The following is a 13331-nucleotide window of genomic DNA, read 5'->3' as shown; positions in this document are numbered from 1 at the left end:
ATCACAAAGCAGTCAGACTCTGCCAGGCGTTAACAGCTCGCGGTGAAAACGGCTAACGTGGTTTATCAAGTTAGTGTATACCTCCTGCATATTCTATTTGTGTGTGATATGAGTGCACACAGCGCGTGTCTTCTCTAGGTCGTGTTTACCAGGTTGTTCATAAAAGCCGAAATGTGCCCAGATGTAGGCTTTTAAAGTAGTTGGAGCATTTTTAATTACTTGCACTCGCGTCTTGCCTCCCTCTGCCATTGTATGCTACCGCGACAAAGCACATACACGATAAATGACGTCAGAAAAGCGTCAGTACATTATAATCGGTTATGGTCTATTACTGAACCGATACCGAATCGTCCTCGTCTGCATCGCGATGCATCGTAGAAACGATTAATTTTTATACTCCTACATTGAACTTAGTGTATGATAGGGCCCATAGTTTTCCTACATCTTTAAACTTTTAGTTTTACAAATCCTCGCATTAAAAAAAACATTAAAATTGGATAATATTTAGCGCTTTGAAGCGCTGGAAAAAGTTTGAAGCATTCGAAAGCCTGTGTAAAGTGCTTGAATTTCAATCACAAATGGTTTACGAACCCTGAAATGAATAAAAAAAACATTACAATATTTATACTGCCACAATACCATGGTTACAGTTAGCGTTACTACATTAAATCGATGGTGAATGTTGGTGATTTGTTGATTGAAAAGCCTTCTAAAACTTGTTCTTACCTTCAGGCTGAGTGGCTACTCTCAGAGGCGCTGAACTCTCTCCAGGGCCGTTTCTGTTGTGCGCCACCACACGAAACACATACGTGGAGTCTGGAATGAGGTTCTGGATGGTGACCTGCATCTCTCCTGGACGACTGGTGTTCACTATCCTCTCCCTGTACAGGATCACAAGCGTCATATGAGACTGAAACAGGAGATGACTGCTGATTTGGTGGTTTAAAGCTTCTCATATTTTTCTGTAGTCAAATGCAGCTCATACAGAACATCGTTATAAATATGAATAAGAACAACATGTGACTTAAAATAATAGCAACAAATGAACAGAATACAATAATCGATAGCATCCATTATTAAAGGCTTCTCGGAGGGCGAAGGACTCGAAAACATGCATGGGTCACATTTCACTTCATAGTCAAAATGCAAATAAACTATTTATTACATTTTTAATATGATATTTCATTATATTATTTATTTATTATTATTATTTAAAATATATATTATATTTATTTGCATAAATTCGCCCATTTTTTGCGTGTATGATATTCTTTTATGACAATTAAGCACAAAAATTATCCTAACCATAATGCATATGAATGTTTTACTTTTTTGTAATTCTCATTAGAATCTAATTACCATAATGCAGTCTTTTTTGCAGTACAAAATATACAGTATACTAATACACTGATTCATTCAAAAAAATCATTAATTATGATACTTCACAAGAAAAAATACTAATAGATAGATAGATGTGTCACATGATCCTTCAGAAATCATTCTAACATGATGATTTGCTGCTCAAAAAACATGTCTGATTATTATCAGTGTGCTGCTGCTTCATATTTTTGTGGAAACTAATACATTTTTCAGGATTCCTTGATCAATAGAATGTTGAGAAGAACAGCATTTATTTGAAATAAATATTTTTGCAACATTACAATAGTTTACTGTAACTTTTGATTAATTTCAAGGATCCTCGAATAAAAGTACAAAATGTATGACCATCTTACTGAGCCCAAACTTTGATACAGTAGTAGTGTGTATATAACAGATAAATGGCGTGCCTGTTAGTGCCTTCCAGGCTGTAGTAGACAGAGTAGGTGACGTCTTCTCCGTGTGGTTCAGCGGGAACACGCCAGGTCAGTTTGATGAAGCGAGTGGACACCAGCGAGGCCACGACGTCCCGCGGGCCGGAGGGTTTGGGACCAGCGCCGACTCGGGACCCTGGCATTAGATGGTCAGTAGTGGCACGGGTCAGTGAGGTGGGAGGGGGGGAGGGCAGGGCTACATCTTTCAGTGTGTGAGTGAAAGCAGGAATAAAGGGTGGAGGGGGGCGGATTGTGAAGTCACACAGAAATACAGGGAGGGATGGATGGATGGATGGATGGAGAGCAAAACACAGGAGAACACATAAAAAGAAAAACAAAAAAACAAAGAAAAACATAACACAATGGCTTTTCCATGACAGGAAATCAACAAAACAGTGAAATAAATCACAAAGAAACATGAAAAATGCAATCATAATGGAAGTATGTCAGGCATGTAGTTGGAGAAAAACAGCTGAAGTGGAAAAAACAAGAATATTTTTCACTTTTATAATAGTTCATCTCAAAATTAGTTGTTTGCTAAAAATATGTCAAACACCTGACCTGGCATGGCGAATTTTCTTGCAGTATATTTGATTGTCGGGGGGGAAAAAGACTTTATGTGAATGGGTTTGGTTGTGAGTAAATTAATAAATGCATATATTTTTGTGTGGACTATTCCTTTAAGTAAAGTTGGGGGGAAAACAGGCTTTTTGGGACTGCAGAGCATTCACAGCTTATACTGACGTCAAAAATCTCACTATTTTAGGTTTTCTAAGGGAATTTTAGGCGACTTGATGTAACTGATGTCTTTATTTCATTAGATTCGATCGATTAGATAATACGTTATTTTCAGACATGTCTGAAATGTTTCTCGCATGACTATCAATGTTACGACAATCAACATCGACATACCCTTGACCCACACAAAACAATTACAATCGCAAATATTTCAGACATTAATTATACATTACACTCCCTTAAAGCACTACATTGCAACCTTACACTTCTATACTACGCTTACACAATTACATGCGAATTCTCTGGAGCTGTGAAAGAACAACCTCTGAGAGTTTAAAAGCAGCTTATAAAGGTTCAGAGAGATGTATTGTGTCGAGACGTGCTCTTCATGTTTTATTCTGAACAGACAGTAGGAGAAGAGACTGATAATATACACTAATAGCAGCACTCATTAGCTTATAGCTTCCCCTAAATGACAAAATCCATTAGACGGAGAACAAATTAAACATTAGTTGTAGCAATTACAGTTTTCCACAAAGACAAGCCATCAATGTTCATCTGTCTAGCCTCGGGGAGAAAAAAATGATATCACTCAGCATTTATCTCTGGTTCAGCTTTGTGTGGTGCGTGACAATCTCTCCAGCTTTTCTTCTTCCTCTGGCAAACTTCACATTTAAACTGTATATCTACAGCAGTCTATTCCCTTAACCAGTGGGGGTTTCTTTAAGACTGCAAGGGAAATTCGGCTTCCACTATAATGTCAAAAATTAATGGTCAAACATGTAGTCTACTATTGTGTTAACATTTTATTGACTAAAAATGCGTTAGAACACATTCATCTTGAAGACGAGTTTGTTCAGAATCGGCTACACATAGCAGATCGGCTGACTCGATTTCCTTCTCATTCATTCCCGGAGCGTCACAGAGCATTTCTCTGTTGAAGCCCAGCGTACATTGACTTCAATGGGGCTTTGAACAGTTTTTTTTCAGTGTTTCGAAACTAGACGGTCATTGGATAAATCTGTGATTATGCCACGGACGCTCAGCTTCTCTGGGGTGATGGAGGAGTGGGCGGGGCTGGACGCTGGGCTTCTGCGTGATGATTGGACGGTCTGTCCAAAGACTGCATCTCCTTTTGATTGACAGCGATTTTGTACTATAAAAAGTCGCTGATGCTGAAGCTATTCGAGCTCAGTCCCATCACGGATTTTGCAAGTGTAATCGAAAGACAAACTGCTGCAACCTATTTCTTGGTATTAGCTTGGCGAAATTGCTAGCCATACATTTTCAACACACATTTCACACAATTATATACTACATTCCTTTTTTCAGTTTAACCTAATTCCCACATTTCCCCCATCGAGTTCAATATATATATATTTTTAGATTGTTTGTTCGTTCATTCATTCATTCATTCATTCATTCATACAGTAGGCTAGGCTATAAATAAATTGACAATTTTAATTATGTAGGCCGAAAATGAGCATCCCCTCTTTGAGAGACCAGCAGCCGCCACTGCCCTTGCCATATTATAAATTCTACAACTAGTTAGTTAAAATTGACCATGATAAAGACCACGATAAATGTAATAGAACGTGATAAATTCTGGGAAAGGTGGTCATGATGAGAAGTTTAAAAACCTTTCTAATTTATATTGGTGCAGGATGATGTTTTACCCTCTTTTCTTCAGTCTTTTTAGTTGATGTGGATTTTTTGATCATGTTTGATTTTCTCCATAGAGTTTTAAAGTGGAACATTCTCAATAGAATTAAAATGAGTTTCCAAAATAAGAGCGGCTCATGCCAATCTCATCACACTTTTGCCTACGATGATTCGCGCCACTCACGCACAATTAAACTAGAAATGCACGATATATCGGCCACCATATCGGTATCAGCCGATATATGTTCATTTATAATGTCATCTTTATCGGCCCAAAAAGAAAATTAGGCCGATATATTAAAGCTCATAAATAATGGATTTTTTCTTCAGCTGATACGCTTCAGATGTGCACTGTTCAACATGTTGTTTTTGAATTGATTGAAATATGATTGGAATCACTTCAAAAAGAAAAATACAGTTAAGTGCAAGTATGTCATATAGACTACATTAAATTATGAGAACATCATTATAATTGTGTGCTTGGGACATGGCTTTTAATTGTGAGACTTGTGTTTATGTAATCAGGTTCTCAAATTTGGATTTATCGGCCAATTTATCGGTTATCGGCTTTCAAATATAACGAGTTATCTTATCGGCCAAAGTTTTCATATCAGTGCATCCCTAAATTAAACAATAGCGATTTAGTCCTTTTGCGCAAAATTGGTCTGTTCAGTTCGTACGGCTTTTTAAAATCTCAAAACACGCTATGAATATAATTAGCCTGATTGTATAATAGCCTGATTTGATGTTTCGGCAAAGAGTATAGAAGTACCAAGAGACGAAACTCAGTTGCAGTTTTGACAACAATCGCTAGATGGCGCTGCTGTCGCCATTTTGGACTTAACCAACGGGTTTACCGTTTGCACAACTGCACAGCATTATGTCTGGAAATAATTGGAAACAAAGAAACGAGTGTTCTGCCATCAACTGCGACAACTAGCAGTGTACAACCAATCAACTAGCATTTCATAAAGATCCATAGAGGTAAAGTAGAAAAGGTTTTTATTAACGTTAAAGTGAGCAGCGTACGAAACGTTATGTCTCCATACGTAAATAGAGGCATGGACGTGTACAACAGTGAGTGCAGGGAAGTTGTGTGTGACAAGGAAAAGTGCAAAAACACTCTTGTATACATGGTGAAACTATTCAATAGAGTCAGAATCCATCATATATTACGGACACAAAATCGACAACTCTCACAGTCCGAAAAGAAGCTATACAGAACATTTTTAAAGCAAAGTCATCTGTAAATCTGTACATTAACTCTCTTTCTGTATCAAATGTAACATGTGTTGTACAAAGTTTTTATCAGTCAAAAAAGACTAAAACATATAGAACAGCTAATATACTTACCATTGTCATTCTATTTGTAGTAAATGTGTGCATTTTACTTGCACAATGTTTGATTTGTTGTGTGTAATGCAGGCAGAAATGATGTGGTGATCTACTTACAATCACCAATTTTAATACTGTTCATTTTGTGATGATCTTCTATTACTATTAAATATTCTCTCTTGACTAATGTGTTGTCCCTTTCACCTACTCACTGTTCATTGTGTTTTGGCTTTTTCAATGAATTTGTCAATCATTTCAGGAGGACTATGGGCTGTTGTTACTGGTGTTGTAAAATTGTGCTGTATGAAAACGGGAGTTATCCCCAAAAGTTATTGGGGTAAATAAATCGCCTATTTCACAGCTTCATGCTCTATGATGAAATTGTTTAATTATAAACCGATCCATAAGCGTTATTTTGTTGTACATTATTCAACACGCAGTTTTAGTTTAGGCTATAGAGATTGTACGCCTCTTGGTACTTCTATACTCTTTGGTTTCGGTGTGAGCGCTCAGCGTGTGAGGAGTGCCGATACGCAAGAAGAAGTGAGGGGACACTACAGATTAAAATGTCCAAAATGGAGTGTTTGGACAACATAAATTTGTCAACTATGAAGTTATCAGGATCATCAGCTTCAGTCGGTCTGATGATGAATGCAGTCATGTGACGTACGGTGGTTAACAGCAGAAGATTAATACTGATTCTGTTCATAGCAGAGAGCAATAGCTGGTGCCACTGGAACAGATGGTGACTTCGCTTATTAATGATACACACTGAAGCTAAGCAAAAAGGTCTAAAGGCCTTTGATGTAAAAAGGAATTATTCTTAACTCCACTTTTGCTTTAAATCGATGTAATTATGCGTTTAATACTCAGCAAATTGTATTTCGAGTGTATGCAAATTAGTTTCTCCTTTTAAACAGAAACGGTTGCTCAGAGCAATGATGACTATATACTATGTAGGTCACCAAGAATCATATTAATATCCTAAATGGGTAATTGTACTACATAAGGACATGGGGAAAACATAAATAAAGGAAAAACGGCCTCATATAGACTATATATTAGATATATAGACATACAGACTATATAAACGGGTATAGACTATATGTAGGTCACCAAGAATCATATTAACATCCTAAATATAGACATATAGACTATATAAACGGGTATAGACTATATACTATGTAGGTCACCAAGAATCATATTAACATCCTAAATGGGTAATTGTACTACATAAGGACATGGGGAAAACATAAATGTAGGAAAAACAGCCTCATATAGACTATATAATAGATATATAGACAAATAGACTATATAAACGGGTATAGACTATATACTATGTAGGTCACCAAGAATCATATTAACATCCTAAATGGGTAATTGTACTACTGTAAATAAGGACATGGGAAAAACATAAATGTAGGAAAAACGGCCTCATATAGACTATATAATAGATATATAGACAAATAGACTATATAAACGGGTATAGACTATATACTATGTAGGTCACCAAGAATCATATTAACATCCTAAATGGGTAATTGTACTACTGTAAATAAGGACATGGGAAAAACATAAATATAGGAAAAACGGCCTCATTCACCTCCATGTGTTTATGATGTGGCTGTCGGAGAGAGTGCACTGCTAATAAGCACTTATTGAGCTCCTTCTTTCATCTTACAGACGGGTATAGACTGAAATGACCACGGTACAGGAGATGTGACACAAAAAGACTTCATCCATTGGCATTAAATCTAACACGTCTCTACTATTGATCTGAGGGAACATGCTATTATCGTGAGTCTGGAAGGGGTTTTCATATTGTGTGAAGACATAAAAAGTGGGTTATATCCTTCTTTCATGCCAGGGTTCATGTTCTTCACCTGTACTCATGTCCTGAAATCAGACAGGTTTGACTAATGCTGAAATGTGGAGCAGCTCTTGATCTATGGACACTGGATAAAATCATAATAGGAGTGATTGAGGAGGAGAAATGGACAGCTAAATCACACAGATCTCGAGGGTTTTACTCTCTTATATCGCTATATGTCTTCTCTTATTGAAGAAAGGTCATTGATAATTTATCTCACAACTCTGACTTTTTCCTCACAACTGCGAGTTTTTATCTTACAGTTCATATCCCACAATTCTGTGAAAAAGCTGAAGATATAAATTCGCAATTGTGAAAAAAAAGTCAAAATTTATATAATGTAATTCTGACTTTATTTCTTCCAATTCCCTGTTTATAACTCACAATTCAGACTCACAATTCCAAGTTTGTAACTCCCAATTCTGACTTTATAACTCACAAATCAAAGTTTGTAACTCCCAATTCTGACTTTATAACTCACAAATCAAAGTTTGTAACTCCCAATTCTGACTTTATAACTCACAATTCCAAGTTTGTAACTCCCAATTCTGACTTTATAACTCACAATTCCAAGTTTGTAACTCCCAATTCTGACTTTATAACTCACAATTCCAAGTTTGTAACTCCCAATTCTGACTTTATAACTCACAATTCCAAGTTTGTAACTCCCAATTCTGACTTTATAACTCACAAATCAAAGTTTGTAACTCCCAATTCTGACTTTATAACTCACAAATCAAAGTTTGTAACTCCCAATTCTTACTTTATAACTCACAATTCCAAGTTTGTAACTCCCAATTCTGACTTTATAACTCACAATTCCAAGTTTGTAACTCCCAATTCTGACTTTATAACTCACAAATCAAAGTTTGTAACTCCCAATTCTGACTTTATAACTCACAATTCCAAGTTTGTAACTCCCAATTCTGACTTTATAACTCACAAATCAAAGTTTGTAACTCCCAATTCTTACTTTATAACTCACAATTCCAAGTTTGTAACTCCCAATTCTGACTTTATAACTCACAATTCCAAGTTTGTAACTCCCAATTCTGACTTTATAACTCACAAATCAAAGTTTGTAACTCCCAATTCTGACTTTATAACTCACAAATCAAAGTTTGTAACTCCCAATTCTTACTTTATAACTCACAATTCCAAGTTTGTAACTCCCAATTCTGACTTTATAACTCACAAATCAAAGTTTGTAACTCCCAATTCTTACTTTATAACTCACAATTCCAAGTTTGTAACTCCCAATTCTGACTTTATAACTCACAAATCAAAGTTTGTAACTCCCAATTCTGACTTTATTTCTCTTAATTCCAAGTTCATAACTCGCAATTATCTCAGAATTGTGAAAAAAATTCAAAATGTATATCTTGTAATTCTGACTTTATTTCTCGCAATTGCAAGTTTTATCTTACAAATCACATTATTCTGTGAAAAAAATTCAGAATTGCAGATATAAACTTACAATTGAGAAAAAAGTCAGAACGTATATACTGTAATTATGACTTTTTTTCATCCAATTCCCAGTTCATAATTCATAATTCTGAAAAAAAAAAAATTTTATTGCGAGTTTATATCTCGCAAATCAGACTTTATAACTCACAATTCCAAGTTCATAACTCGCAATTATCTCAGAATTGATATAAACTATATAAAGCCAAAATATGTATCTCGGAATTCTGAGTTTTTTTTCTCATCATTCCAATTTTACAGCTCAATTCTGAATTGTGTGATATTAAAAGATATATTATTAAATTAAAAAGACAATTACAACTTTTCATCTCACAATTCTGACTTTTTTCAGAATTGTGAGATATAAACTAAAAATTATTTTAGTTATAAATTCCGAATCGAGAGATGTAAATCGCAATTATGATTAAAAAAAGTCTGAATTCTGAGATAAAGTCTCAATTACCTTTTTTATTCCATGGCAGAAATAAGCTTCCATTCAAATACATGTGTTTTTTAGTTTACACAGAGACAATAACGGTATCGTTTTCAAAAACTTGTACTTTGAAACTCGTTTTCAAAAGATTTTCAGCCTTTCAGTTTTCAGCCTCCCAAAATGCCGTGGTCATGTAAATGAACGACCGAAGCGCATAACAAGTTTTGCGTAAACGCCCCATTAAAAAGATCATATATATGTATTTTAATAATAAAAAAAAACATTCATTAGATATTTCCTGATACGGGCCCTTAAAATATCTACAGCCTTTTCTTGGTAATTCAATGCATTTTGTTGTAGCAAATAAAGACAAACCAAGGGAAGGACACAAAAATAAGCAGAGTTACTATGATATTAAAGAAGCCAAGTACACAATAGTCTCACAATAATCCAATTTTTCATTGGAGATACAGCTGGCCCGCAGCGATTGTGCATCGGATCTGAAGCCTGAACCGCTGCAGAGGCGACAGCAGTCTATCTCTTCAAAGTAAACATCATGAATATGAGACGATGATGGATTAAAGGCCATCAACACCCCTGTTGAGATTAAACAGGTCTCTCACGTGATGCGTTTCGTCTCCTGAGACGTCTTGCTTCCACAGTCTAAAGAGATGAAAGCGCAGATCTAGGGGGAGGAACGGGCACCTCGACGGGACGTCCCGCCCAGCACCAAAGCACAGGATTACGGGTCTCAGCGTGAAGCTGGCAGGGGACATCCTATGTGCCCATCTGGCACGTCATTACTGTGTGTCTATACCCAGTTACACCAGCCCTCGGGGTCAGTAAAGCATCGGCCCCATTCCCTCCTGCACCTGCTAAACCTCCATCAAACAGCGCCAATCCCTCGCGCTCCAGTCCGACAGCCAAATCACTTCTTTTCTGACATGCACTTCAGTCCCATTTGTCATGCTCAGTCCCAATACCAAAAACATCACTGTGCTCCTTTGAGAAGCTTGGGCTCAGGGTGTTTGTAGACTAGACACAAAAAAGTCCCAGTGATAGCACTTTGTTTCAAATGGCGAGCAAACATGAGATTATTAAATCAAACTGAACCCCTGGGAGTTCAGGATAAGAATTCGTGCAGTACCATACCTGTCAAGTTTTGGATTTGAAAATAAGGGAAATTTTCTGGCGCCCACCGCGAGCAGTCCCACCACCCCAACCAAGCTCCCGTAACATCATCCCTTACATTTTAAGACAAGTGTTATAGCTTAAATGAAAACACAAAAGGGTATATATGAAGAGCATTTGTTTTAAAGGCTTATTTGCATATTTTCTGTTCATTTAACATTGCTTGTCTCTACATTTACATTTTATTTTCATTCCACACATTCTTTTCAATTCATATTGCTTTTCTTTTACAGTTTTTCTTTACATGTCACATATACAGTAGTATATACAGTACCTGTAGTAGGCTACTGCAGGTGGCAGTTATCGCGTGGCTAGTGACAGAGCTCGGATTGGGAATGTTTTTTTTTTTTTTTTTTATCCGCCCGGGCCATTATTATTTTTTAATAGCGCAGGTTACAATACGGGAGATTTACGGGAAAATACTAAGACGGGAGGAAGGCGCGAAAGAAGGGTTAAATACGGGACTTTCCCGGCCAAAACGGGATACTTGACAGGTATGTGCAGTACAAATTTGCATTTCACAATGTACTTCAGCAGACCTTGTATATATCAGTTGTTGATAACACAGAGAACCCCTTCCCTAAAATGCAAAACTCACAAGTGATATTTACCTTAATTTGTTTTTCAGTCAACAGGAACACACCAAGCCAACGCCGACGGACTAGCGCCGATGAAAGCCGACTGTGTTGTCGCCTCGCGTCGGGGTAAAAAGCTGCACTTGAACACACCGATAGAACTACAGCCGACTGTCAGCTAGAAGGCGCGTTCTGCGCCTGCGTGTAAATGAGACAACTGTCTATTTATGCAGATATATTAGTCTATATTCGTCATTCAAAAAAGGAAACCGACGCTGCCGGCTGCAGATACACATACCGTAAACAAAGCAGTGTGTGCTCACCGTTTTGAATATCAATCCTGCTAAACACTTTCTTTATTCCACTCCGCTCATGTTAATATTAAAATATTCGCCAAGGAACACTCAGGTAAGATCATGACGTAACATAAGAACAGCCTTCTATCTGTACCGTTTTGACTTCTTTGTTCGCTGTTTTGCTTTTATTCTCGTGCACTGACTCTTTCACTAAGCTGAACAGCCAATCAGAGTTCTCTCTTTCCCCGACGGCCCGACGCCGATTCAACATGTCGAATCGGACGAAACAAAGCCGACGAGGTCCAATTTCAGCCGACGGTGCGGAACACACTGAGGAAACTTAGTCGGCCGACGCATAAAAACTGCCCAACGGCCGACCGTCGGCTTGGTGTGTTCCTGCCTTTAAAGGCACACTATGCAGGAATTCCATTTTTGTCAAACAGCGCCCCCTAGAGTCGCTGTAGAGTACTTGTATTTAACGTTACTATCGTAAATACCACTCACGAAGAGCGTCTCTGCACTCACATAATAATAAAGTAGCCTACCGTGTTTGATGGCTTATAACGTTTTTACATGATTGCATAGCTAATATAGGCCTACTGTATAATTTCATTTGTGTTTTTTGAGTGTAATGTAAACATTACAAAATGCCAGATGACATCAATAAAGTTGCATCATGTACGTCGCATTATTTCGTAACAAAGTCCGTTATGATGTTGTTAGACATGATTATTGCAATTTATCGTAATAGTTTGCAAATTGCGCTCATTTACACTATTTACAACGTGTAGGCTTATTTATGTCCTGATAATTATGTGAGATATTAACAACTGTTTTCATGATAATCGCAGGAATCAACTTTAACAGTGAAAGCCTGAGCGAGTGGGAGTCTTGTCCAGTTCCTCACGCGGTCAGATTCACTTTTCCTTTTTCTAGACTCTTCCGACCGTGCTTTCTTCTGGTTTTTTTCGCCAATCTGAAAGCGCAGGTCCGATGTTTACTCGTGTCTGACTCCTCGCTCGGTCAGTCTGCCGTTTCCTCTTTCTCTGTTTCTCCGACAATGCTTTCCTAGCTTTCTGCTTCTTAAATGCCGGCTTAGCAAATTCCATCCCTACCTTGTTCTTATAGCTAGCCGGATCCTGGATGGGGGCGTGTATGTGTGTAATGTGTGCAGTGCCGTAAAGCAAATCGTTACATCGCGAGAGCTGATATTACACGACACTTCCTGACGCTGGGCCAAAGTTGAAAGTGCATTTTTTCCACTCACAGGCAATGGTTTTATTCACACTCACAATTATTGCAATGGTTTAAGTCGCTCTTTCTTTCATATAGTCATAGTTTAACCTGTAGTAATTTGAATAATGGATTTTCAGATTCATGATTGAAAGTTTGTGTCTGGGATAAGTATTAAAAACATTTTAAAAGTAGTAAAAAAAAGAGATCAAATCAGTGTGATTTATAAGTTATTTTAATAAAAAAATCAACCGTGTCTGAAGTTGTAGAAACTTGATTCAGTAATCTAGTATTGCATTTCAAACACGATCACAAAACTGGTTTATTTTTTATTTGGGTGAAATTACATTTCTTCATTCTCAAACAGAATAATTCCTTTGAGTTAAGTAACAGCTACAGGCTTCGCAATGTCAACTAAATCACATCAATATTCGCACCATTGAGTGACGAATCTTATAAACAAAGCAGAGATGTTGGAAAGCAGCTTGAGGGCTCTTTCTGAGGCCATAAATAAGCCGAGCGTGTTTGCTCTGCTGTCTGGCACACAGGCCTAGTTAAAGTGTCACATGAACACAGTGAGAGGCCTCAGCGGAGACATACTATTTATGTTTTATGGTTCCACAGGCTCCTCAGCTGAGATATAAACACAAATATAGCCCAAATCAGCATTGTATGCTCTCAGATCCATCACCTTCTCAGTGCACAGACTCTTATTGTATCTTC

The 13331-nt window shown here is 37.3% G+C and overlaps 1 protein-coding gene across 10 annotated transcripts in view; it reads right to left on the bottom strand.

The window, feature by feature from the left end:
- The window catches only part of neo1a (neogenin 1a), a 207095-nt gene that overhangs the window by 38316 nt on the left and 155448 nt on the right, over window positions 1-13331 (bottom strand). For 5 of the 10 annotated variants that reach the window (XM_077201654.1, XM_077201658.1, XM_077201655.1 and 2 more), the window contains exons 8-9: window positions 1788-2013; window positions 727-881 (exon numbers count right to left, since the gene is read on the bottom strand). In XM_077201654.1, the coding sequence (XP_077057769.1) occupies window positions 727-881; window positions 1788-2013 (381 nt within the window). The remainder of the gene's footprint in view (window positions 1-726; window positions 882-1787; window positions 2014-13331) is intronic. The other 5 variants (XM_077201660.1, XM_077201656.1, XM_077201659.1 and 2 more) reach the window with 1 other exon arrangement.

This window comes from Siphateles boraxobius, unplaced genomic scaffold (assembly GCF_051911475.1).
Source record: "Siphateles boraxobius isolate OS27281-9 unplaced genomic scaffold, OSU_SipBor_1 48, whole genome shotgun sequence".
Taxonomy (NCBI): domain Eukaryota; kingdom Metazoa; phylum Chordata; class Actinopteri; order Cypriniformes; family Leuciscidae; genus Siphateles; species Siphateles boraxobius.
The sequence above is the reverse complement of the archived record's forward strand: the minus strand, read 5'-3'. Positions and strand labels throughout refer to the sequence as shown.